The sequence below is a fragment of the Varroa jacobsoni genome, unplaced genomic scaffold (assembly GCF_002532875.2).
Source record: "Varroa jacobsoni isolate VJ856 unplaced genomic scaffold, vjacob_1.0 scaffold_483, whole genome shotgun sequence".
NCBI classification, from domain to species: Eukaryota; Metazoa; Arthropoda; class Arachnida; order Mesostigmata; family Varroidae; genus Varroa; species Varroa jacobsoni.
The window spans coordinates 109991-134946 of record NW_019213385.1 but is presented as its reverse complement, the minus strand read 5'-3'; the positions used below and the strand labels follow the sequence as shown (position 1 = coordinate 134946).

Below are 24956 nucleotides of genomic sequence, written 5' to 3'. Positions count from 1 at the left end.
GTTAATAAATTATAATATAACAAATAACGTATTACTCTAGTTTTCGGATAGAGTTAATTGAAGTTCCCTCAGAGTTATATGAACGTACGATATTCAAACGATTACAAATAGCGAAATATTTCAATTCGCGCCAAAATTAAAAGTGAAAAATAATTAACACAGAAATAAACAGCTGATTATAGGAATGGCTTTCGGTTTTTGATCGCTACGTTTTTACACTGTAGCAACTTGAAATTGTCGCACCAAAGTTTAGGTACGACAACCTCAACTCGCTCAACGCTCACTGTAGCTCTCTGATGCTGCAATAGTAACGTGTTTGCCCACTAAACATAGGGATGCCCCCATGGCCAAAGTCAGGACATAAGCACACTTCGTGTTGGAGCAGGCCACCCGCCGGAGCCAATGCTTAGGAGTAAAGCAAAGCAAAGCTAGCGTGCATGAATCCCTAAACATAGGGGGTGTTCACGTCCTATCCGATCGCGACTGAGCCAGCTAAGGAACAGGCCAAAATCGTTTCTCTCCTGCGGTTTTTGCTGGCGCTTCTAAATTGACGCGATATACAAGCATGTCTCATTCGGACCACCACCACTAATACACGTTAAACCCCTTTACTTATCAATCGAGGTCGGTAATGGTAAAATTGCTATGTGTCGACGTAATATGAAGTTCAATTTCGCTCTTTGCGTCAAATAAGTTAACGTTACGTGTCGGAATCACTCATAGCGACCAATAAATTAGGAGTGTTTGATACATTATTTAAGTCCAATTACATTACTACGAGGTTTCGGCACAAAATAGCCATCAACGCATCTTTAGCGTTTGTTTGTTCGTTCATACAAATGCTATACAATAGTAAAGCTATAGAATATGGTGGAATAAAGAAATGTGTGCATCTATCTTTTCGTCTATAAAAAAAAGGTGCTTTTTTTAGATCCTTTAAGCTAGCAAATATATGCATAGGTAATTCCAGCTTTCGGACAGTTTGCTGCTACCGTACGTGGAAACGGCACAGGTAAAACGTCGACGTCGAAATGTTACAAAGATCTTTATATTATCTTCTGCGGATATGGATCTAGACCTATATCGATTGCGATTTTATCGATCTAAAGCAAACTTCTGATACATTTTTTGACCGTGTTATCGAAGTGGCGATATTTCCCACTTAAGCCGAGGCTTCCTGAAGTACATCTCCTTGAATCACGCGATTCGATCACGAATTCACGATATGTCATCGTTCGTAATGTATGGCGCCAATGAGACCGATCGACACAAATAGAATTACTTGGATATTTTCTTTAACTGAGACCTGCCACACCCAGACCTTTCAGCACAGGACACACCAAGACATCAAGATTATGCGAGGCCAAGTACATGCCTATTTTCGTTGCAAGGGGGGTCAAAGTATAGCTTCTATATCGTTTGCACTAAACTGGACACGACTATGGGAAACCCTCTTCTCCATTACAAAGCATTACATATCACGTTCTTAGTTGTAACGTTAGCTTGACCTGTGAGCAGTTCATTTCGATCGAATCGTGCAACACTTACGCCCAGGCTAAAAATGCAACATCGTGCCCAGGACATACTGCACGACCCAAAAGGGTAACAATCGAAGACGATCTAATACGCACTATTATTATTTAAATTTAGTGGTAGTGCTTAATTAATAAACGAAAGAAGATTGTAAAGACAAAGGACCCGTTACAGTGTGAGTAACAAAAATAGGCGACGTACCTGTTTATTCTATAGGCGAGTTTCATTCTGGCCGTCCAGAACATTAGTTTATTTTTTGCTAGATGTATCCCACCAGGGATTTTCTCGTATCATTTCAAGCATCGTGGGAATTCTTGTAGAGAGTGTAACAATGTAACGTGTCCCCACGGGACACGCCAAAATATACAAACAAATTCACTTAAGAAAATAGTTCAAAACATCTATCATAGGAAAAATCGATCTACCAAGTGAATGATAGCAGCGGTGGTCACAAAAATCTTTCGAAGTATATTTCGGATAAGTCGTATAGCAATCCTTGCAATTCGTCCACTGGTCGACGATTAATAAAAAAAAAAAAAAACAAAAAAAAAAAAAGCTATCGGTGTATAGGAAGTAAATGGCTGGTTATTCGTTAGGTCAATACATGATAAGCTATTTTGTCTTAGTATAAATAGACTTCGACGCGCTATTTTTGAATGAGTACTTAAAAGCTATCCTGACGGCTTTTGCGATACTTCACAAAGTTTACACTTTGTACAATACATGCCACATTCGTTCAACTTCTAGGCGTAAGTAGGTGGCTCGAATATGTCTACTTATTCTAACCGAGTCTAACCGACTACGGAAGCAAGTTTATTGCCCTCATAGCTTAAATAAACTAGTTACACTTGCTTTAAGACGGGTTCACAAATGTTCGACGAAAAAATAAGGTAAATGTCGCGCGTTGTTAGAACGTAGAATTCTATTTAACCCTCAGGCCGGCCTTGTGCTGCAAGGTTAGGCTCTCATTTATCGTTTTAAAGTTGATTTTACGTAAACAAGGTTTTGCTCAAGTTGATTTTTGGTCGATAAGCGAAAGGCTTTTCATTCTCCTTAAATTTTCATCGTTTCTGAAAATCATGCAACATTTGTATGCACTCAAACTTCGCCTTTATCACCGTTTCTCTATCCTCAATTGTGTTTAATCCTTCTTCATTCTCCACCAGCGACATCACTGAAGATCAGTTGGTAACTGGAACGGCCTCGATAACAGATAATTTTCTTTTATTCCGACCATAAATTGAATCGATATTGTTCCGTTTTCATTGAAATTTTTTCATTTGAAAATTTGAAATTCATTTTCCCCTTTAAGAATGTTCTTGCATTCGACATTATCACCGTCAGTATAGAATTCTTAGATGCTAAAGACGGACACTTTGTGTCTGTATATACGAGCCGCAGAAAGAATCGGTGACTCTCTGCATGTCTCGAATTTTCTGTCCGGCATCATCATTACTCATTCCAAATGGCTAGCCTTTGGTATAAAACGAAACGAGTCTATTCCCAAATTTGAACCTATACCACGACGTGTCGTTCGGTTTAGCAGGCAAATACGTTACCTACTAATTTACCATAGGGACAGCATGTCGGCGACTGAAAAATAGTAAGGAGCATCAGATTCGCAACCGAGCACGTCTTAGCTAGAGTTATATAGGATCATATATATATATATATATATACCGAATAGGTTCCGAGCATATGATTCATGTGAAAATACGCATTTTCAACGTGTCACACTTTTGACTACGTGATATCGTGCCCGAATCTCGGAACATCGCTGACTGAAGGTCTAGACGATACCTCACACTTTTACTAAGAAAAATAGTAATGTTTCTATCTGCGACTTGAAGCCGCAGAAGTTATTCTAATGAAAATGTGTTATTATTATCAAAATAAAGGTAGACGAGAAGATAAAACACTGATGCAGCGCCATTGAATCAGACAAATAATCTTCAAATACGGTAGTTAGCTTATCTTGAGAAGGCTGTTACAACTGTTGCGTCACTAATACTTCTGCGTAGATCCTCTAACCTGATGAATTGGTAACCGCCATTATTGGAAAAGTGATGACTATATGTTGTTACCATGGCTAGCCAAGTTGTAAGCATAAAAGGTTAAAGCTTCAGTGTCGTGGCTGGCGTTGCGTATATGTAGGCCGTCACAGTAAAAAAGATACCTATCATGTTGACGATTATTATATAATTGTGTGTGTGTCCCACTACCATAACCGATTTTAAAGTTCAATAACCAAAATAATTCATTTGCTTTTTTTTTTTTACAAATCAATTTGGCAGGGCCCACCTATCCACTTCAACGAAATGAGCTGCTGATCTGTCTTCAAGCAAAATGTTTAAAAATTTAGACCATTTTGCTGAAAAAAAATGACCGCGGATTTCGTACAGGGTCGATATTAATCTACCCCATAAGATAGACATCTTATTTCGATCTGATAGGCAAGAAACGTGAATTGCCTTGCCATTGGATTTCGCAAATTTTAGCGTTATGCTCTATGGCAGCCATGCCCGAAGATCACTTTTTTTTGCTTTTATAGCTTTTTAGTTTCTTTACTATGTACTTAAGTTCAGAATAGCCCAGACAACTACCAGTAAAATGTTATCGGAACTGATTCATTAGAAGGTAGCCAAGCGTTACGGCTTGGAGCACGATGTTGAGCGCTATGCTCTGCGGCAGTTGTCCCCATATCTATCGTAAAGCTTCCCGCGCACGGTTTTAGCTGAAAATCAATGGTAAATCAGGGTACGCAAATGGAAACAGTCTAAATCATGACCGCACCTAGACACCTAGTAAGAAGATTGAACAGAATTCTTCAATTCAGTTAATTTTTTCCTTGGCATCGTTAGTTACACTCGACGCTGGACTTACCGCGTTTTCTAGATTACTGCAACAACCAAGCTGGGAGCGATGGGCAGAATTACAGACAGTATTATTAATTATTTAGCTGAACATACATGTGTAAAGGGCGCCCATAGGCGACTATAAATTCCTGCGGGAAATAAATTTAATTATTTCTTCATAAGGACAGTTTAAATTGCCAGGTTGAACAAATCATAGAACTTCAACTCATGCACCCAACTACGGAAGCTCATTAGAATTGTAAAGAGTCTCAAGGCCTTTAAGTGATTAAGGCCCAGTCAAGGTATAATCAAAAAACGTGCCGCTAACCACACTGACACGAAATCTGGCTGTCATCACCCCACCGTGCCATATATACACCTCACTTATTCGAGCTACTATATAAAAACCAATGGGAACTTACCATTTCTAAAAATTGTTCTCAGTAGCCAATTATTTTCAAATATTTAGTTTATATATCCCGTATTGAACGACGACGTGGTTGTGTCGACATGTATAGATATGCGAACTTCGTTAGATGCTATTATATATTCCGTGTGAAAATTGTAGTAGCAGTCAATCGTGCATCGCATGATCGTATCCTGCTCTTTCAATCTGAAGTCAATGAATTCTAATGGCTTCAGCAGTAATAGCCGAACAATTTTAAAGCTTACCTTTCTACGCAATTTCTAAGGGAGAGTCGGTATAACCTCTGAGAAGCAAAAAAAAACTCAGCCAGCATAGTCAAGCTTTTATCACTGTGTGTCTAATTCAGCTATGCCTGCTTCGGGCAATTAGGCTCTTTGAATTTAGCGTCGAGTTCTGGCGGAGGCCCTAGCGATATTGAGCCTGCTGTTGCTGCTGGCCTTATGGGGCGTGTCGGCTACCTTAGCACCAATGATAAGATTTATTACGAAGATCCTAAGCGCTTGAATTAACGTTAGAAGGGGAAACGAAAAAAAGTATCCTTGGTCATCGGCTATTCCCGTCAGTCGACACCTGCTTCGCAAGTTGTTAGTGATCATGGAAGGACTCAACCACTAATAACGAAACTAATTCTGATCATCCGAAATGCCTGGCAAAGCTTGAAAACATTGCAACAACCTGAATTCTCAAATGTGCTTCTATCGAACGTTCTTTGGAACAGGGTAAGTCCGCTGTGCTTCAGAGTCGCTACACGACACTTTCCGTCGCCTACCGAGGCGAAATAGTATCTGGAAAAGAAACTAGTCGATTGTCGTAACCTTGTATGGTTTCTAGCGTCAGGTAAAACGGCTTACACGCTTCTTTCGAACGATATCCGAAGATATCCGTATAATGGGTCCTAAGCGCTGCTCTTGATCCTCTACCTCACGCTGCGGACTGTCAATGGCTCCTCGATTGTAAACGATAAGCAATACACCTAACATCCACCCTTGATGGTGCACTTTGGAGACGACATAAAACCGTTGGAGAATTCGCGGCACAGTGTCCTGGACACCCGGAAGTCTACCTGCCCTATCGATGTAGCATAAAGCGATAGACGCCTCTGACGCGACCGAAGGATTGCTAGATGCCTCTAATCTAGCTTACTAGGCTGCGAGTCGGCTATTCCTTTGCAGGTTTGAGGGAAAGCAAGACAATGATTGAGATGCCTACAGAGAAATGATTCACGGCTGGTAGGAAACATTTAGCAAGAATCCCTGTCCTCGTATTAACGCGTAGAATGTGTTGTTGGTTCGTTTCGTGCGTCAATAGTTGTCATAATGATGAGATATTATGGAGACCGGTCGGATCAGCGTACCTTGAACGCTTCCCTTATGATTGACGTTCACGTAATGCTGTGGGGTCAAATGCTGCTAGTCTGAAGCAAACTTTGGCTAGATTGTGTCCCCAATCGCTTTATCCATTTATTCGACCCTTGACTTCGCGGAGAGCAAGCAGTATATATGGCAGCTCGACCAAACAATGCTCCACAGATCTTCGCTATTTTGCCACTCCAGAGGCTTTCACTTGGCTCCGTAACCTTTACATTGTGCGCTTGACGTCGAAAACCACTTCATCAATGGCGTCAAAAGGACCACCAGCCTTAAATTAGTAAGTTCGGTCGATTTTTTTCGCCGTTGTAGTGACTACTCAAGTATTCTACCCGTATAAATAATGTCTTACTTATTCCAGAGGCATCACGCTTTTCGATTTTTGTATCGTTTTAGATTGTTACCAAATATACTATTTAAAAATATGCTTCGTCTATAGGTACACATATATATTCAAATTTGACATCATTTTGCGATATTTTTTTCCAGGATTCGAGCTTCGGATGACACTACTTTTTCTCTTACGCTGCATATGCCGTGTAGACCTGAGATGAAATTAGGTGCACAGATTGGCTGGCCTAAAGTCTTCTCATGAGAGCGGTGGTCACGTTTTTATAAACTAGTCATAACTATTTACTTAGAGCCGATTCAAGCCAGCAGGAAACACAACACTGGACAATGTTCACCTCACTTTCTGAGCATGAAACATTATTACCATCCATATGCATTGACTTGCTCAGCCCGATGAGCCATATTCTTCTATAGGGATTTTCGCCTATCGCTTTTGCGCAAACAAGCATTTAGGAACCTTTCATAGCTTTTTTCTAACCATCTCATATTTAGGTTGTCCTATACTACTTATTTCATGATTGCAGGGAATGTTTTCCTCGAATTCTGCGCGCGGATGGACAATCAGTGCACAGAGTTTAGATAAAACCAATGGATTGATACGTATTAAAATGCGATACGGCAATTTTTACTGTGCTAAATTTATAGAACTAACTGCGTAAACTGTATTTGTGGTACGCTTTTGATCATAATTTTAAGCGTCGATCTATCCAGGTTATGACGCAAGCTAGAAGTGGTTCTTATATGTACAGCTTCACTTCTTCTGCCAATCCCAATGCATAACTTTAATCTCAGACTAGACAGATATAGCTGACCTCAGATCATGAGAAAGGCCAACCAATATTTTGGTTAAAACCTTTGGTTTGTTGCTATTTGAAGTAAAGCTTGTTAAAAATACGCACTTAATTTTTATCACCATTGTTGCACACATTAAAAGACAGGTTCCTATTCTTTATATAAGCAAAAGTTTTAATTACCTTTTCTAGATACTTCCAGCCATTACACAAAGTAATACCGTACTTGAAGGTGGTTTGCTCATAATAAGAGTTCTGCAGATTAAATTACATAGGTAAAAAAAAAAATATAAAAACAATAACTTTGCCTATCTAGACAGGTTGTGTGGCATGTTTTGTTAGCACGACTTAGAGCACCGGCCCCTGGTTTCCTACCCTGGTATAGGTGTATAGTATACGTGTTCAATATATTCACGTTTTATAATAAAAAATAACAGAAGTTCTATTGCAATTCACGTATTGCTTTCAAAAAAAAATATAATAAAATTATCATTCATATTGTGCGGTGTCGAAGTTTCGAAGCTAGATCACTGCGAATCACGCAATTGCCAATGCGAGACATTTTCCACTATTTAAGTAAAGTCTTCGAATTTTACGTCTACAGCCCCCGTCAGCCATCGGCATATTGGACGACTGGAGTCTCAAACATAAATGTATCCCTTGGTCTCTCAAATACACTAAATACGTGCCTTGTAGTACGAAAACGAGTTACACTTAGCCATTACGGCGACTTGTGTTTTTCTGGCAGGATCACTGTGACCGCCGTTATCAACGAAATTTTATGCCGTTTTGTGTCAAGAGAAAGGACAGATTCCCCAACGGACCCCCGATACGTTGGACAGCTGAAGCTTAAAGATATAGAAGACTCTTTTAAAAGTCCTGTGAGATTCGGTTCTGCGGACCTGCGTAGATGAAATTCTTCTCACAGCTCTACAGATATCTTTCCGCAGCTCTTTTTGCTAATCCTAAATTACTAGATCAGGTAATTACAGATGAAAAATGTAACCTGTACATTCAGTAGACGCGAATAATTCAATTTCTAGAGCGTAGGCACTTTAAATGTAAAACTTTTATCAATTTGTTGCCCATCTTCAGGTCGATAATTTCTACTTGTACCCTTTGCACTCTTTGTTTTTATATATTATTCTCAATATCGGAACTTTTCGTTATTTTATAAAAAAAAAAGTCTGTGTTCAAATAAAACGATTCACACGAAAATTTTTAGTTTTTTTCACGTATATCATCTTCGCATGCATAGACACACCTGCAAACCTTCTTCAAAAACCTCATGTCTACATGTTATCCTTCCCAACGCTGTAAAGGCAACTACATTGCGCACATAGGTACGTACACTAGTTTTGTTTTTTGTGCAATTTCGGACAGAACAGGATTATGGCTCGATGTTTTTGCTTAATAGCGTCAATGATGCCGCACGTAGTTTGGTTCATTGACGATGCAGAATGAGTACGTCAAGATGTCGAATGCGATTTCATTAGAGACACATAACTCATAAAATTTGAGCTACAATAAAATTCGTGTATTTAAATAGTCAATTTCATTCTGGTACCAATCCCCAATTTAGAAATTTTATATATACTGCCATCCGTCTTTGAAGAGACACATGAGGGAATTTTCTGTGCGTCTACGGATAGACAGCGCCGTTCGAGGGCTATTTCTACAATAACGGTATAGGAATGGCTGTACTTACCATTGAATGACTAAAAAATGAATATTATCCCTGTACTAGTTAGTCTTTGAGCCGAACACACAACGTCTCATTTGAGCAATAATAACCTAACTTCTTGGTAGATTTGTCTTCACAAGATGCTAAACTTAGATGTTGATCGCTTTACGGTTTGCTCTACAGATCACCGAATTGATACACAGAATATATTCGTGTCTTCCGAATCCGTTGTTATGACAGACCGGAACCAAGGCCATGCCAGGGATCTTGACGATAGTTACCTTTAGCGGCCGATTCGCCTTCTGTTTGTTAACTCCTTAATAATCAATGATTCTAAATAGTCGTGGTGCTTTTCGGGCTAGCAATAGCGCACAACGACGCTTACATGGACGACTTACACGGCGACAATTAACCGGCCTTCTATTGTTCCTTGTTTTGAGGGATGAGTAGATCACAGAATTGAATCAACGATCTTATCACGGGTCAGTTTGAACGAATGAATAAATTGGAGCTTTGAGTATCATCCAGGGACATCTTCTAGTGCGTTAGTGAACATAGGAAATGCGTTGAGCATTTAGATATCGTAAGGTACAAAGCTCTCCCCATTACCATTGTCTATTATCAAGATGTCACTTATTAGTTGGTTTGTTCGTCTAAGTGGCATCAAGCGTATTTAACGACTGATATGGGGGTAACCAGTCATAAGCAGAGTTGCGCTAGGGAACCCTCGAGATTCTGACCAGCAGTTAGAGAAGCCACAGTGAATGCTGGAAATGAATCTGGAACAAGACGAATTTGCAACTCGGTGATCTATTCATTTACGACGATGCCGCCTTTGGTGGAAAAAACGGGACAACAGTCTGCGATCCGGCTTAAGGCTTGAGTTCGGTTGGTGACTAAAGAGACCAGGGTGTGAATGAAAGTGGTTTCTAGCTTGTGCCTTGCGAATTCCAGTCAAAATTGTTAATTATCTGCCTCTTAAGGCCTGCTAGGCTTAAGCTGAAACAATGAGTTCGTATATCTATGCTAGGGCATGGGAAAGCTATTAATAATAGAGTGCGAGAGGGCGGGAGAGAGATACAACCAAGGTTGGCTCGAGATATGTCAAATGAAGAGTTTGCATGTCAATGTCGTTTGCTATTTTGCCTGCAGGTTCCGGAAGTACGTAGCTATCAAAGCCGTTTGTAACCGAAGTAACCAATTAGAAGAATTCCTGTATACAAGTATGACCTATCTTGCCGAAATTGTGAAGATATAATATGACGCGTCCTGTTTTGCAAAACAAGCCAATCACAATAGAGTAGCAGCAAGATACCGAAGTGCTATCCAGCCTTATGCGCTGATAATAACAATTTTTAAATTGCTAAGATGTATAGTTTCAGTAATTAATGTCTATGTATCTGATATTCATGACAGCTTGCCGAAAAAGCCGCCAGCAAAAGTGGAAAAACAGTAACCTATTAGATATGACAGCGCGGTATTTCTGTGCTGGTATGAAACAGGCGCGTATTTCACAGGCCCCAGAAAATTTTGCTAGTGTCTCCAAAGCTTTATCCGGACCAATTGCTTGCGGCTGTTCGCTCGGACCGCAATACCAACGAAAGCTCGTTGCTAAAATCTCTATTTATGCTTCTGGCCAAGGCGGCGAAATTTCCCATCTCAGATTTGTTTCTACATCACAGCAGCCGAGCTGGAGCCAGCTGAGATTCCCATTAATTTTCTTAAATGGTCACTTTAACGCCATATCATTAAAAATGGTCGAAGACATGAAAAACCCAAGATTTTTTAATGCGCTACACTCGGCATAGCCATAACCTAACACAGTTATACGATCTTTTGACTTATGAAGCACTCTGCATACAATTCAAGTCGAGCGCATTTAAATTATCTGGACTTCAAACTGTCTCTCTAAGCCTCAATTTTACGAAAAATATTACCGACTTTTTTGTTTAGAGTAGATAGATTGCTAAAATTCGGATTATGCTCTCTTTCGCAGACTACTCTGAAAGATATTTGTGGGATTGATACAACCTTCTTGGCTTTCACAATCGTGCAGTAACAATTTATATAAAACCACTACACGGTTCCATTTTCTGTACTCTAGTGCTCACACGGCTTTTTTCTCGTTTTTTTTTTTGGCTTTCGCTTTTTCATGCCTTTATCATAGCATGAGTTGGGCAAGACCGGATCTTCTTAGCAGCCGATCTTTATTTTTTAATGGCGCGTATGCATACGCAAACTCCGAGCCTCGGGACGCTCACGTAAAATGCCTATTGGATAGTTCGCTCCAGAAGCATCTATCACAACGGGGAGTCACTCGCTCACAGATAGTTCGAGCATTTTTTTGATACACGATCTGTATACTGGATATGCCGTTGCTATTTCCGTGAAGAATGCCCTGAAGAAAAAGATATGTTCGTGTTGTTACACGCACATGGTAACTGTTGCAATTCATAAAATGATAGTTTCGGTCTCTCTCTGTAGTGGCACAAAAAGCTTTGCGCCGTCATCGCCTTTTCTCCTGTTCCTGTGTACTAACAACGGGTGTAGCAAAAAGTTATGGCTTAAACAATGTACTACTCATACGACAAAACGGGACCGATCAGTGACCGTGTTCGATGCACGTTTTATGTTACATGAAATTCGAATTTTTGGGGAGAAAATTTACATAAAGCCGCCAGCGACTAATACTATTGTTTAGGTGGTTCGTTTCCAGCTGATGAAATAAGTTAGTAAATTGGGATAAATAATTTAGAAAACTAGAGGTTTTAATTGCTATGAAAGTTACAAATACAGTTATCTACACTAAATTGTCTACCAAACATGGTTCTTCCTCGTAGACAAATGTTAGCTTGACTCGGGCAGAGTACCAGATATACTATTACGGCATCAGCTACTATTATACTAACAGCCACAATTGATACTAACGCAAAAACGATAGCATCGTTTTGATTTCATCTCATTTTTTGGTTTAGTCTCCAGTTAAGACCAGCCAATGATATTCCCTTGTCAGCCTGCCGTAGGCCACGCTGACTCAGGGTTCGGACAGGATAATTCGCCGATGACGCACGTCACTCGACATTGCTATGACTATGGATAATCGTGGGAGAAAAAATAGCTAAATAACAACTTTTTCGATAATCCGGATGAGGTGGGCGACCCTGAGGTAGGCAGGAGGAGTAGCTCATGGTTAGCCATTGCAGTGACGATCATTAGCGGCCAAACTAGCGTCAAGTACAATCAACCTTTGGCGCACTCACCATTGTTTTTCAATTATGAAACATGGTTCGCTGAGTAACAAAGTATGAATAATAGTAGATTATAGCCAGAGAGTGAGCGATTTTCGTACTATAAAAAAGATAGCTTCTTCGATACGACACGGTGGAGCGCTGCAGGTCCCGGCGGTTGAGTTTACGCCCGCATCTGTAGATGGCGCCTCTGTAGAATATGGCGAACCGACCGTATTTGCTTATGTCTTCATGCGACCAACGCAGTCTAACCGGCTAGCTGTCAGTGAACGAGATTATAGCATGTAGCTGATATTTGAAGTAATGTTGAAAGCCAGCGATAATTCACATGATAAAATTTTAAACTCGTATAACACTTATTCCTATAATAACCAAACTAATTAAAATGATTCGTGTCCTAGGTAGCAATATATACATATATATATATATATATATATTAGTTTTTATATGTTCGCATACGTTTGTTTACTGCTAGTTAATACCGCTTTATTTCTTACTCACCGAAATAGGCTGCTTGTAGCGAGTACAAGCAGCAATGCCGAGATGCTTTTTTGCTGATAACTTGGCTAACCGTTCTGAACTGCAAAACACAATCGGCTAACTTCAGGACTGCAGTTGGCCTGTTACGTTATAGCGCGAGATCGTAACTTTAATAACAATATGATCCTACTATCGTAGGGTTTGAGCATGCAAACAAACACTCAGATTGGGCCCCTTTAATAATACTGTATTCATATTTTTGTCAGCTGTGTATGGCGAAATAGGTACGGCCAATCCGGTTTCTCTGTCCGTTATGTCAGTTCTATTTGTCAAATCTTCATCTTTCGACGCAGACTTTCTATTCATTTTTCCTTTGCTCGCTCTGTCACTTTCGCCCTTTCCTTTGTTTTCCTGCACTGACCGGCTCGAACCGAATGTAGTCTATTCTAGGCGATTAGGTATGTCCGACACCATCGTCGTTTTCTGTTGCACTCCTATGCTTCTTGGACCAGGCTGGCCACTGGTCTGATCATTCGACATAGTGCCAGCATGCTTTTTCGATGCACCCAGAGCCTCCGGGATGCGGCTGTCCCGTGGCCTTAGCAGTAATGGTGAAGACAGTGCCCTTAGCGGCGCCAACTATGGGAGTAGATGTATCCAGCGCGCAGCTCACTCCAGCTTCTTCTTAGCTTAGCGAAAGCTACGGTGTCGTAAGCGTTGTGCTGACGCTTTGTCTCTAGTTTCGATTGACACCTCTTTGACTCGTCGATCATTCGTCGGATATTGCTGTGGCCAAGTTTTATCTAATAGTAGCACGCTTTTTTTAGCCCTGCTAATGAATGGCTGATACTACTTACTACAAGGTCCACTTTGAGGTGGGTGTACCTCATGGCCTATGATCGGCCTGGGCGTTCTCCAAGAAAACTAACACGACACGCCCCGGAGTACATCGTCGTCACCTCTTCACAATGGGGCCTTTTTGCACACATTAGGACGGCGCCAATGATATTGCATGGTACACTGAGATCGATTTTGAACGTTGTGGACGAAACTATCTCGCATACGCGTTCGTCACGCAACCTCACGAAAAGGAGCCTACAAATTCAATACTGACATGCCAGTTTGGCGTGCGCAAGGCCATATGAGAGCATCACGTTTAGACGGATTGGACATATATTAGCGTAGATGAAAAATTATCTGTGATAAATGCAGTACTGACAGGTCTGCCATGACGGGCCCCGGATAGGATACAACGGCTGCTTTTCTCCCTGTCTCTTGTTTTTCTTTGAAGAAAAAACGATTTAACTTATCTTCCGCTGATAGGCACGATCGAGGGAAGCTAAACCGCAGGACTCATCGTAAAGGAATGCACAAAATCCACGCACATTTGAATCTACAGTTTAGGAAAGGAGATCGCGCCCGGGCAGCAATACACGAACGAGGTGTCACGCCTAAAATTGAATTTCAAGCAAGGAACACATACAATAAGGAAAGCCTGATAACGTCGAAGCGCCCTAAAAACTTTTCCCTAAAAACGTTTCCGCGGATTAGATCGTCGACGGCTGCGTCGGTCGGCATCCACGAAGCCGACTATATCCAATGCAATCTCTGTCTTTTTTCTTCTTTTTGATCGATTAGTGATTTTGGGCAGTGAACCTACAGCGCGAACTAATGAACATGCGACACCGGCAGAGCCAGTAAAAAGGACAAGCGCTCGTTGCGGAATGCTTTATCGATGCTATTTGTAGAACGAGGATGGCGATTATGGTAATGATAATGACGTGGGCGACTTGAAGAGCATCATAATGTTTTGCTTAAAATAGATAAACGGGCTGTGACTGAAGACAGGTCAAGCTGAGGCGCCACCAAACACTAACACTTTCTCTCATCCACTGTCTTGGAAGGCCAACACTTGCCTTGGGATTTAAGTGAGTCGTTGTCTTCGTGGAGAACTCGTGTAAGCTCGTTTTGCTGAATGACTGAATGAAGGTGATTGAAAAAGGGAAAAGGTAAACAGAACTATCGCAGCTTTCTGCTGTCCTGGCTGTCGTTCTTTACTGGCCCTACGCCTTCTTGTATCTTTGTTGCCGTATCAACTAAAGCAAGCCGTGGCCGATTTCCAGATCAAGAGCTTCCCGACTCAGTGGCCCTCTCCGGTGTCCCACAAGGACCTGTTTTCGCCACAGTCGCTTTGCTTAGACGACTTGCCTGGCGAGTTGAGAACGTTCTTCTGCTCCTTGCTGGTATCCAAGGCGATGGCCGAATGAGAGGACAGCCAGATAAGCGGCTAACAAGAGACAAGCTAACTCAACGAGAGCCATCTGAACCGGGTCCAGTCTTAGCGGGCTATGACTCGCACTCTGAAGCAGCAGCAGTAGCGGCAGTCAGCAGGTTGCTTGCTGTTCGGCGGCGGCTCTGTCCCGAATAACTCGCCGTTTCGCAGGTCGTCACCGCTATTAATACTGACATCGCGGCGGCGGAGGCTGCTGCTGCCCTCATCGCAGGGATCCACGGTCGGGGAAAAAATACCATCTCGTTCCCGCCCTTTCTCTCCACATCGTAATGTAGTGCGCGGCACGTCAACGGACACACAGGCACGGGCCGGGCCAGGCCTGGCCGGGCCGTAGCGACAGCTACGGTAGCAGACGATTTTTCCTTAACTAATAGGATGACGACGGTGACGATGATGCAGCTGATGATGACGAGGCCAGCACCGTATGTAAAATTAGCAACACCAGCAGCAACAGCAGCAGCAGAAGCAGTAGCAGGAGCAGGAGCAGGAGCAACTTAACCTCAGTTTATAGAAGAACTTAGCAGCACATACAGGTCTCGACAACCCTCACCCATCCAGCAACCGACTACGCGAGCGCCGGCGTCGGCTCCCGTCTGGCCGAAAGCCCTTTCTTTCGCTATAACCCTCGTTTATAACGACAGCTACTGATGGTACCTTCACAAGGCCGCGTCCAGTCCCATTACTAGCCAACAGCACGAAACGGTCTTACTGTGCAGTACTTCCTAGACTACCCGAGAACATATAGCGCCGCTAAATGTTGTGCGGAGTAGGCAGCGCGACGGTGCGCGCACCTGCGCAGTAAAGTGTAGTGCGGCGGGAGTTCAGCCATTCTTCAAACAGTCCTCGCGCTATGAATGTATCTGATGTCACCTTTCACTACCTTCATCCGTTAATAATGATAGTGGTTGAGGAAGTCAATGGTCGTTTTGGTAACGTGTGGGTCCTGCTATAGCGTGCGCAGCTCACAAGCAAACGGCAAGAGCAACCTTAACCGTGAACCTAACCTTCTCGGTACTATCTAGATATCGGGTGGCGCGCGCGAACTCCGCTTTCTCCCTCTCTTTCTCTTCGTTTTTCGGTCTGCGCCTGCGCCACGGTATCACTTTCATTTTAGCTTTTATTTTGTTGCCGTAGCTCTGAGTGAGACTTAGCTTCAGTGAGTTACCCTTTCCACCGCATAATCATCAGTTGTCCCCGGGGTAATAGGACATATTCCCTCCGCGTCAGATCGAGCGTAATTAACAAGTTATGGCCACTAGGTCATGACATGCCTATCATGTCTATGAGAGATCCAAAACTTTTGCAGTTAACATCGCTGCACGCAGGAATTTTTGCGCAAAATATCAACTTCATCAGGGAATCAACACCGTGAATTATCTTGCGATGTCTATTGATAATTTCTTTATCAACAGTTCCAATCAGTTTACGCTTGATCTATACTATCTCTTAAAGCAACAAGTATCACATTGCCTTTCATTGTGCACGAACTTCTACGAGTCATTTCAGCAAGTAAATAGTGATTTTGTCACTCGGTCTGGTCTGTATTCGACTGCTGCCGCTACTATCGGAAAAGCATTAGATATACGGCCAGGACCCTCTTTTATTATTATTATTATTATCTAGATAATAATAACAATAATGTTGCTTGACTTGTACACCTGCACATGCCAATTTTATATGTGTGTACATTTGTACTGCAGTGTACAACAATACACGTGGCTGTCCAGCTGTGTGGCAGTCGCTTCGTTTATCTAAGCGTCGTCTTAAGTGACGGAGAAGCGCTGCTTCTTCTTGGTTTTGTGGAAACATTGGTTTAGGTATAGGAACGTATAAGTTACTTGGATTGATCATTTTTAGATTCAGCTTTCAACTGATATAAAGGAACATATTTCTTTCAAAGACCTCTTTGACAGTAAAACAGATTAGGGGCCCCCCGAGTCACTAAGCAGTAGCCCACCCTAGCCCCTACGAATTTTTCATATACTTTTCCTTGAGCAGCAAATTCTGCAAATACATGAAAGATCCGAATTGCACCTCATTATCGAATAAACAAATATTACCAGAATAATTAGTAGAAAGCTGTGTTTAACATAAACGTAGAACTTCAATCATGCATTTTTACACATGTGTACATTTGAATATGTTTTTTTTTTTAAATAAAACTTTAAATGTGCGGTCCTTAACTAAGAAAGAGACACCGGACATAAAGGCCAAAATACTTCGTTAACTTACGAGTCTGTTAATCGCGTCCACTATTGTATACCACTTTTGCTGCCACAGTGACACTAATCACCGTATTTAGGCAGGAAAACGTCAAACGTCTACCATAAACAGCGCGTGTTAACTGCGTCATAATTTTATTGTTGCCGTATAGCCGTAACTAAGTATGCACTTATTAGCGAAAGTAACTGGACTACTGCAAAACACGTCGAAATCAAACGACAACCCTTTGAGCTTTTTACGCATACACACTCACAACAATTTCTTCTCAAAAGAAGGTAAAAAATTTACCTTGTTTTTAGATGGACAAACACCATCAGTGACAATAAATGTAGCAACATACATTTTTGCCTTTACAAGGCTATAGCTGGGCGTCGGGTTAAAATATTGAGCGAATCTTACAAAATTATGTTTATATAATGTCGTGTAGCTTGCTGTATAAACATCCAGTGTTCTGTGATCCCACAAATTTCTGTTCTTAAGCGTTCATAGTCTAAATTAATTGTAAATGGAGTGGTTACTTCATCTATACCAATACGTATCAAAGCTTTGCGCGCATTTGCGCCGTGTTTGTATACACAACTCTACCTGCAGATTATGCGAGTCAAATGTTTTCTATGTTATGAGTGTCATCCAAATCCAACGACCATAAAGGGTATTTTAAGCGATTCGAACCTGATGATTATAAGGTTCAGAACAAAATATCGAACAGTACCATTTATGTGGTTGGATATATAGGGTTTTCTGTAGTATAGGCCTTAAAAAATATGTAAAACTATTGTTAATTGCGCATAATCTCAAAAAAAAAGAATGATTTTATTTAGGCCTCTTCTCAAAAAGGTTCCTCGTATATCAGTTATCGCCTATGAGATCGCCTAAACAGGAAAAAATCATGGCGTACGATAACAAATACATCTGACAATATATAAAGATATTCATACGTCTCGTTTTTAACGAAAATGGTCATCACTCTTAATATATTTAAGCCATTACTTAAAGTTAGTTATCTTGAATAAGTCGCTATTCCTAACGAATATTTCAAGTTTACGCTCGGTGCTACCGCTCTTATTAAAAACTACTGCAAATAGCAGGTCTTTTTTGAGCACGCAAGCTTGGCAGTTTCACGTACGTCTCTAAGTTCAATAGACAAGCATGTTACCACTGCACCATCATAGCTACTGTATTAGCCAAGCATTGACATGCAAGCACCCCACCATGAGAGGGTAAAAACACAAGGAATCTTTATGCCCTGTGCAGGTTTTATCGCTGTCAGCTGTTGTCACCAACGAACAGACGCGCCTAAGCTGCGAAACAGGCAGCGGTCGATCTCCATTGAACTCAATGTTTGCATCGTTTCAGGTGTTTGGTGTGAAATATGGAGATTTTCAATTGACGATATAGTAGCCCAGAAATACGGGACGAATCGAATTAAGATTGCGTATCCCTGTGCACTATAACAAAGTCAAGGATGTTCGATAAAATGCTAAAATGCTCATTAGATGGTAAAAGCCCAGTAAATGGGCTGCAAGAAAAAGGAAAATATATATTCATTAGAACTCCGTCAAAAGAAGATAGTTACAAGCATCTTCCCACAAACATGAGAGAACATAATAATCACTTATTGTCTGAAGAGCATAACGAAGACCGCCTTGGACGTCGTGATTCACAAGTAATTCAGGAAAGCACTGACCGCTCGATCATTTTGTGCGGTATGTTTTTGAGGCAAGGCCCAACTATATTTTTCTTCCGAAAAAAGAAATTCAGGTTGTAAAGGTCATCTTCGTTAATGGTTTAATGTGTACGACTATATGTACACACATTGAGCACATTTACTAAGTAGTGTTAACAAGAAAATGTCTTGACAATTAGGCGTTTTATAATTTTAATAAGACTTAGTTTTTAAATTTTAACAACCGATACTTTATTACATCGTACACAATGTGTGAACTATAACACTCGTAAGACAAAAATGAAACTTCACGTTTATAAAAAAAAGCAAAGTGCATTTTAACAATTGCAAAAAACAAATTACTACTAACATGAAACTTCTGCTAAAAAACAAGTTATGATAAACATTTGTGTAACATCTATTACCACTCTTTTCTGAACTGCTCAAGTATTAGCTACTGATTTATCAACATTGTTGGATTATAAGGAAAACAACTATTGCCCATTGTTCAGTATGTCCAAGTAACAAAGAAACTAAATTATATTAAAAGGAATCGATTTGCCGTTGAGTTTTCATATACGCGCAAGCTATACATCAAATAAGCTGACGGTTCCTAGGTCAGGTCGGCACAGTCGCTACTATGTGTTTACTAACGATCATAAGGAGACTAACTATAAATTTATGAAGACTACGTGCTCTCCACTTTGTTCAGTCACCGAATTTCCGAGGAAACATTTTGATACCGAGCACAGCAATGCTACAAGGAAATGGTCTTCTAGCCATTCACTGGCCGCCTACTATTCATACAAATAACCCATATTGAAATTCAAGAGCTGGTGACCGCTATTAGCGTACGGACCTGACTCGACCGCGTTCATTTACAAAAGCTCCTAGATCTGGTAGAAAAAAAATCTAAGTTGAAGGTGCTTCTCATTCCATATTCAATCATTTTTAGAAAATAAGGCATCTCTGACATAGCACGAATCTATGTAGTAATTAAAGCTAACTCTGCATTAAATTTCAGCTCTGTTCTTGGTCCTGGGCGTACTCGCTTTCAGCTCCGCCATTTGTATCTGCTGTAAAACGTAAGTAATAATACCCCTTATTCCAAATGGACAGGGCGCGTTTGGCGAACCATTAATAGATAGACACGCTTCTTTAATGCCACAATTCGCAAATGGTGTTCATTTTATTGTCAACAAAAATCGTTGTCCCCAAACTTTGCTGTTGGGATTTTAGCTGACCCAGGGCTGCACTAGTGAATTGGAAGCCTCACAAGAGGCTCTAAAAGTTTCCAGTTCTTTCCTAAATCGAATTTATCCAGTGAATCTAACCATGGAGCAGCGTGGTTCGTGGGATTGATACGTATTCACAGCTCTAAGTGTGTTGCCATGGCATTATAGGAAAAAAGCGTGCCGGCTACCTTTGGCTACAAGTGCACCACTGATGGGCGACCACAAAAGAGTTGCGAAAAAGGAAGAATAAATAGAAGATAAATAGGAAGAATAAATAGATGATAGCCATAGAAACTGCTGATAGGGTTATCGTTATGTAAATTTATTGAAGAAACCCAAATACGAAGATCTTCCCGTAGTGCCAAAAAGTTATTCCATAGGTTTGTTTACACAGAACGATAGTTGAGGATCAAGTCAGGAAAAGCACATAATGAGTCGAATTAAACAGTCGAAGATCTTCGCGCCGAGTCCAAGATTTGCGTCGGATATTTATGGCCATACAAACGCATAACTAAACCTCTTATATTTACCAAGGAGTTCGACATTATAACCACCTATCTTCACTTTAGCCATTATTGCAACGCTTTTTGATTGTATATCTATACTAAGAGTCTCCCGGTCTCTCGATAGCGCAGGTCTACATGCCTTAGAAGGCCTGGAAATTGACCAATGTTTAGTGTGCGAGCGTCTCGTTACAATGAACAAGAATCAAACAGGGTGGCTGGCTGAGTCAAAAGACGGCGTCGCATTGAACATTTCGTCACGATCACCTCGCTTCTATTGGCATGATGCGGTATACATAAACGCGGCGTCAGAGTCGTTAAGCCAATTGAAGGATAGTCAATTTCCTTTCACAGCGACGTTTTTCGTATGTATTCGACTCATACTATAATACATTCGAGCAGATCGACGCTCTTCGAGAGGATGCATTAGTGGCTAGCTTTCATTGATACTCAGGTTCCAATAGTTATGCTGTTATCGCCTACAAGGTGAAACCTTAATCGTGATTATGTCCTTTCATTGATTTGCAGTTAGTATTGCTAGAGCCACAAATAGACGGTTTGCCTCTTGGTTGATCCATTTTTACATACATATATCTAAATTTATCCATATCTAGAATGATATGCCCATATATATTTAAGCATATCGAAAAGATATTTAATCATTATATCAATATAATTCGGCAAGGAAAATGGTACATGAAGTCAAACCGAAATCTCATCGTAACTGTCATGGTCACCACCCAGATTTATAAGCAAAAAATAAGGAAGACGTGTATATTTATTCAAGTATTCGCCGAGAAACGTGGGTGCGAGTCCCACATTTCTGGGTGAATACTCAAATCGTAAAGCCCAGGGTTGAAACTACTCCTTTATAAGAATAGTTTCTATATAAAATAAAGAGATAAATGACGTGATAATTGACATGTTGCGGCGTTCATTACAATTGGGATAGTTCTAAAAATTATGGCTAAGGCTAAGAAAAGCCGCCCTTTAGAATTCATCTATACGGTGCCAATATTTCCTAACGTGTCATCTACATTCAAGGTCAAAGGATGGGAACTTCAAAAGGCAATCACTCAAGCATCTAGCCCATATCCGGCGAAGATTCGACTCGACCAGACTGAGGGTAAACGTCGTTCGCATAAATCATTCTAGAACATCCAAAAGTTCTCTTTAATGTAACCCACAATGCCTGCAGTATAATTACTAGCAACGTCTCATATCACCGTGCGTATAATAACAACAATAATAACAATACAATGCAACAACATAAACTAATCAAATGTTTTCGCGGTCTACTCTCATTGAATCTAAGGAAATCCACTCGATCGTCTGTCGTAGTGTTAGAAATTACAGACCATGCGTGATATATAACTAACGTGTTCTCTATTTTAAATTTTTACAAAGCCACTAAAAATTAGACAGCGACAATGTCTTATACAAAATTTTCTTGAATAGCTACAAGTTCCCTTTAACTCAATGGAAGGTTATCACAGCTGATGTCTGTCCAAAAGATTAAGACGCTGACCCTCGTGTTGTTGCTTTGAAACTAGATCCAAAACGTTATACTTTTAAATGGTGGAAAATTGTGGTAGGTAACTGGACAAAATTATCCGAAAAATCACATTACGATTTAGAAATCTGAAATAGCTGCTATCCTTCTATTTAGTGTGTTGTTTGCCGTATACATGAACAAGATCACCTCTATTCATTATACTGTATTGAAACACAAACGAAATCAAAATAATTTCGTAGTCTTTAAATATAGTTTAGCTGGCCTTCAACCGATCAAAACTGAAACTTCCACCTGCTCTATAACGTATAAATATATAATTAGTGTGGTGCGGGGCTGGCTATAACTTTTGTAAACAATTTTACTGCAAACGAACTAACGGTTATACTGTAATTTCTACTTTATGTCTAGCAATAATAGCACGAATCTTAGCTTTAGAGACAATCAACACGGTAAGTAGCTACTCTAATTAATTATTTTGCATTATAGATTGATGGCATATTAAATTAGGGCCACGAGCTGGCTGACATTTTTCGACAAATCTGTGATTTTTAGACTCCATTGCATTCCGCGCTTCCATCACGTTCCTTTACATTGTTCGAGAACGATCAGATGGAGCCTGTTTTTCTCAACAAGTTGACTAATAACGATAACTGCAAGACGTCGAACGTAACGCCAGTACAGGAAGAGATTCCGCTTGAAACGAGGATTGCCGTAAGGATCGACATCGACGAGAAGAGAAACCCTGTGCCTGGATGCTCAGGCATTAGTGCAGCTCCAGTACTTCGCACAGATCAGACGGGCAATAGCCAACCCCGACCCCAGTGGACACTCAGCGCTGAAGAGAAACAACGCAAGTAAATAACAAAAAAAAACAATACGATACTATGCAGTGAAATTAATAACACACGAAGAAATACATTTTAGTTGTGCAACTAGGTATAGTCTTATTCAACAATAATAATGCTGTTATTATGAATTGGTTTACAGTTTAACTATATTTATCTAACTTGTATAATGCGTGTAAATAATGGACAACGGTTCCAGTCAGCTTCGTTAGGTGTGACTGTGGAACCTTAGGGAAAATTCAAATACGGACCCAGGGTCATTGCTCTGACCAAGAGCAGTGCCTGCAATAACGGATAAATTGTTTGGGCCCGATTCAGTGTCGATTTGTCAAGTTACACTTCAGGTGTAAGAATTTGCAGAATCAATAGGAACTTATTTTTGGCGGCCATTTACAAACGACACAACACTACCGTACGGCTATTATGGGTTTTAATTTGTATTTATTTACTTATATGCAGATGAGTATATTTACGATAATGCAAAAGTGAAAATTCTAATAGACCGTTAACTTTTCAGATTACAAGATAGGGAGCGACGAATTCGACTAAGGAACAGTCTTTTTGATCGCGTTCTATCTGAAGAAGACCAATTCGAAGTATATGTGGTTAACGAACAGCAACTCTGACGATTCTATATTGGCCCAACCTTGCCCCTAAGGGCTTATTTCCATTGATGACGGGCGCAAAGCTATTTCGAAACGGTTTTTAGCTATTTTATATACAACTTTGAAGTATCTAATGGGCCTTACGAACCTTATCGTATATTTTATGTGGACAAAGTATATTTTAAGTGATCGCTTCTCAACAATTCTATTCTGTCTGTATTAGCATATTTTTTTTACTTTATCACAGACTGAATGGGGCATTACTTTGTATGCGAGGCACAAGGATACAGTCGACCATTACCGAATAAATGTCGTAAAAATCTATAATTCCTCTTGTGTCACGTGTTATTGAAAGGCCATTTTACAAAGCTTTTTATAATCTTGTTGTAAGTTAATATCAAAATCAATTAGGGGATAAACGCATTAAAAAAATTATTCAGATTTTTACAAAATCTGAATTTCCTACGCCATATAAGGGCTAGCTAATGAAATCTAATTGAAGGCAGAGTTTCATTACGTCATGAAAAGCTAATTTGCAATGCAATAACGGCTATTTCACTCCTCGTGCTTGCCACCCTCACGGCCGACCAATCAGAATTTTTCTTAGGTTGACTCTATTTACGTCATAATTATCTTAACGAAATAATAAATCTCTTACGAAAACTAACAATAGACATGTAGAATAAGTTATGTGTTTTAAAAAAGAAAATTAACTTTGTAGTTCTCTGCAAGAAAACAGTACCTCCATTTTTTCTGTATTAGGTCGGTGTATAAGTCGTGGCTGTTTCTGCATGCGGCTTCTCTTTCCTTTTGAAGATCTAGCATTATATAGCGTCTAAGAGCGTTTTCGTATTCTTAAAAGGTTATTGTCATCGTTTCATCCAGATCATAGAATTGTACTTCAGCTTGCGATTGGCGGTCCATCGTGTGGATAAAAACAGCCCTGTCTAGTCCTCATCTGTTGTTTCATATATCTTTTTAGTATCAAACAAATGCGAAAGTAATCCATGAAACTTATGGCGCGTATCAATCGTTGCGTGCATTCTAGATTGTTCAAGCTTCAGCTTCCTAAAATCATCTTTTGCAAAAAGACAATTAAGACCCATTGAAAACAGTCTACAGTCACCATCGTGGCCATGCTTGAAGTCGAACACGACATTTTTTGATATGAAATCAATGCTGCAACAAAACGTATCGGAGCAAAAAAAGTCTTTCCAATAGTTTATCATTGAGTATTAACTAACAAAGGAATAGGAAAAAGGTCAATAGGCCAAAGTAGACACCAATTATGCGTCTATCCAATACTTAATAAGTAATCAAAGACATCATCCTGG

The 24956-nt window shown here is 40.4% G+C and overlaps 1 protein-coding gene across 2 annotated transcripts; it reads left to right on the top strand.

The window, feature by feature from the left end:
- The first annotated feature begins 18522 nt into the window (after positions 1–18522).
- Positions 18523–23958, top strand: LOC111260842 (uncharacterized). 2 transcript variants are annotated; one of them, XM_022833888.2, is made up of 5 exons: positions 18523–18958; positions 19943–20003; positions 21701–21782; positions 22725–23022; positions 23535–23958. In XM_022833888.2, the coding sequence occupies exons 1-5, from the start codon at positions 18718–18720 to the stop codon at positions 23564–23566; spliced, it is 714 nt and encodes a 237-aa protein (XP_022689623.1). In that variant the 5' UTR covers positions 18523–18717; the 3' UTR covers positions 23567–23958. The 2 variants fall into 2 exon arrangements, with proteins under 2 accessions (XP_022689623.1, XP_022689622.1); XM_022833887.2 differs by having other exon boundaries at positions 18529–18958; positions 22725–23026.
- The last annotated feature ends 998 nt before the right edge of the window (positions 23959–24956 follow it).

Bases quoted from the DNA above. Each gene is read 5' to 3' on its own strand.
- LOC111260842 (XM_022833887.2), top strand. From the start codon at position 18,718: ATGTTCGATAAAATGCTAAAATGCTCATTAGATGGTAAAAGCCCAGTA. The intron at 18,959-19,942 runs GTATGTTTTTGA...ATTAAATTTCAG, and splicing joins CCGCTCGATCATTTTGTGCG to CTCTGTTCTTGGTCCTGGGC. The intron at 23,027-23,534 runs GTAAATAACAAA...TTAACTTTTCAG, and splicing joins GCTGAAGAGAAACAACGCAA to ATTACAAGATAGGGAGCGAC.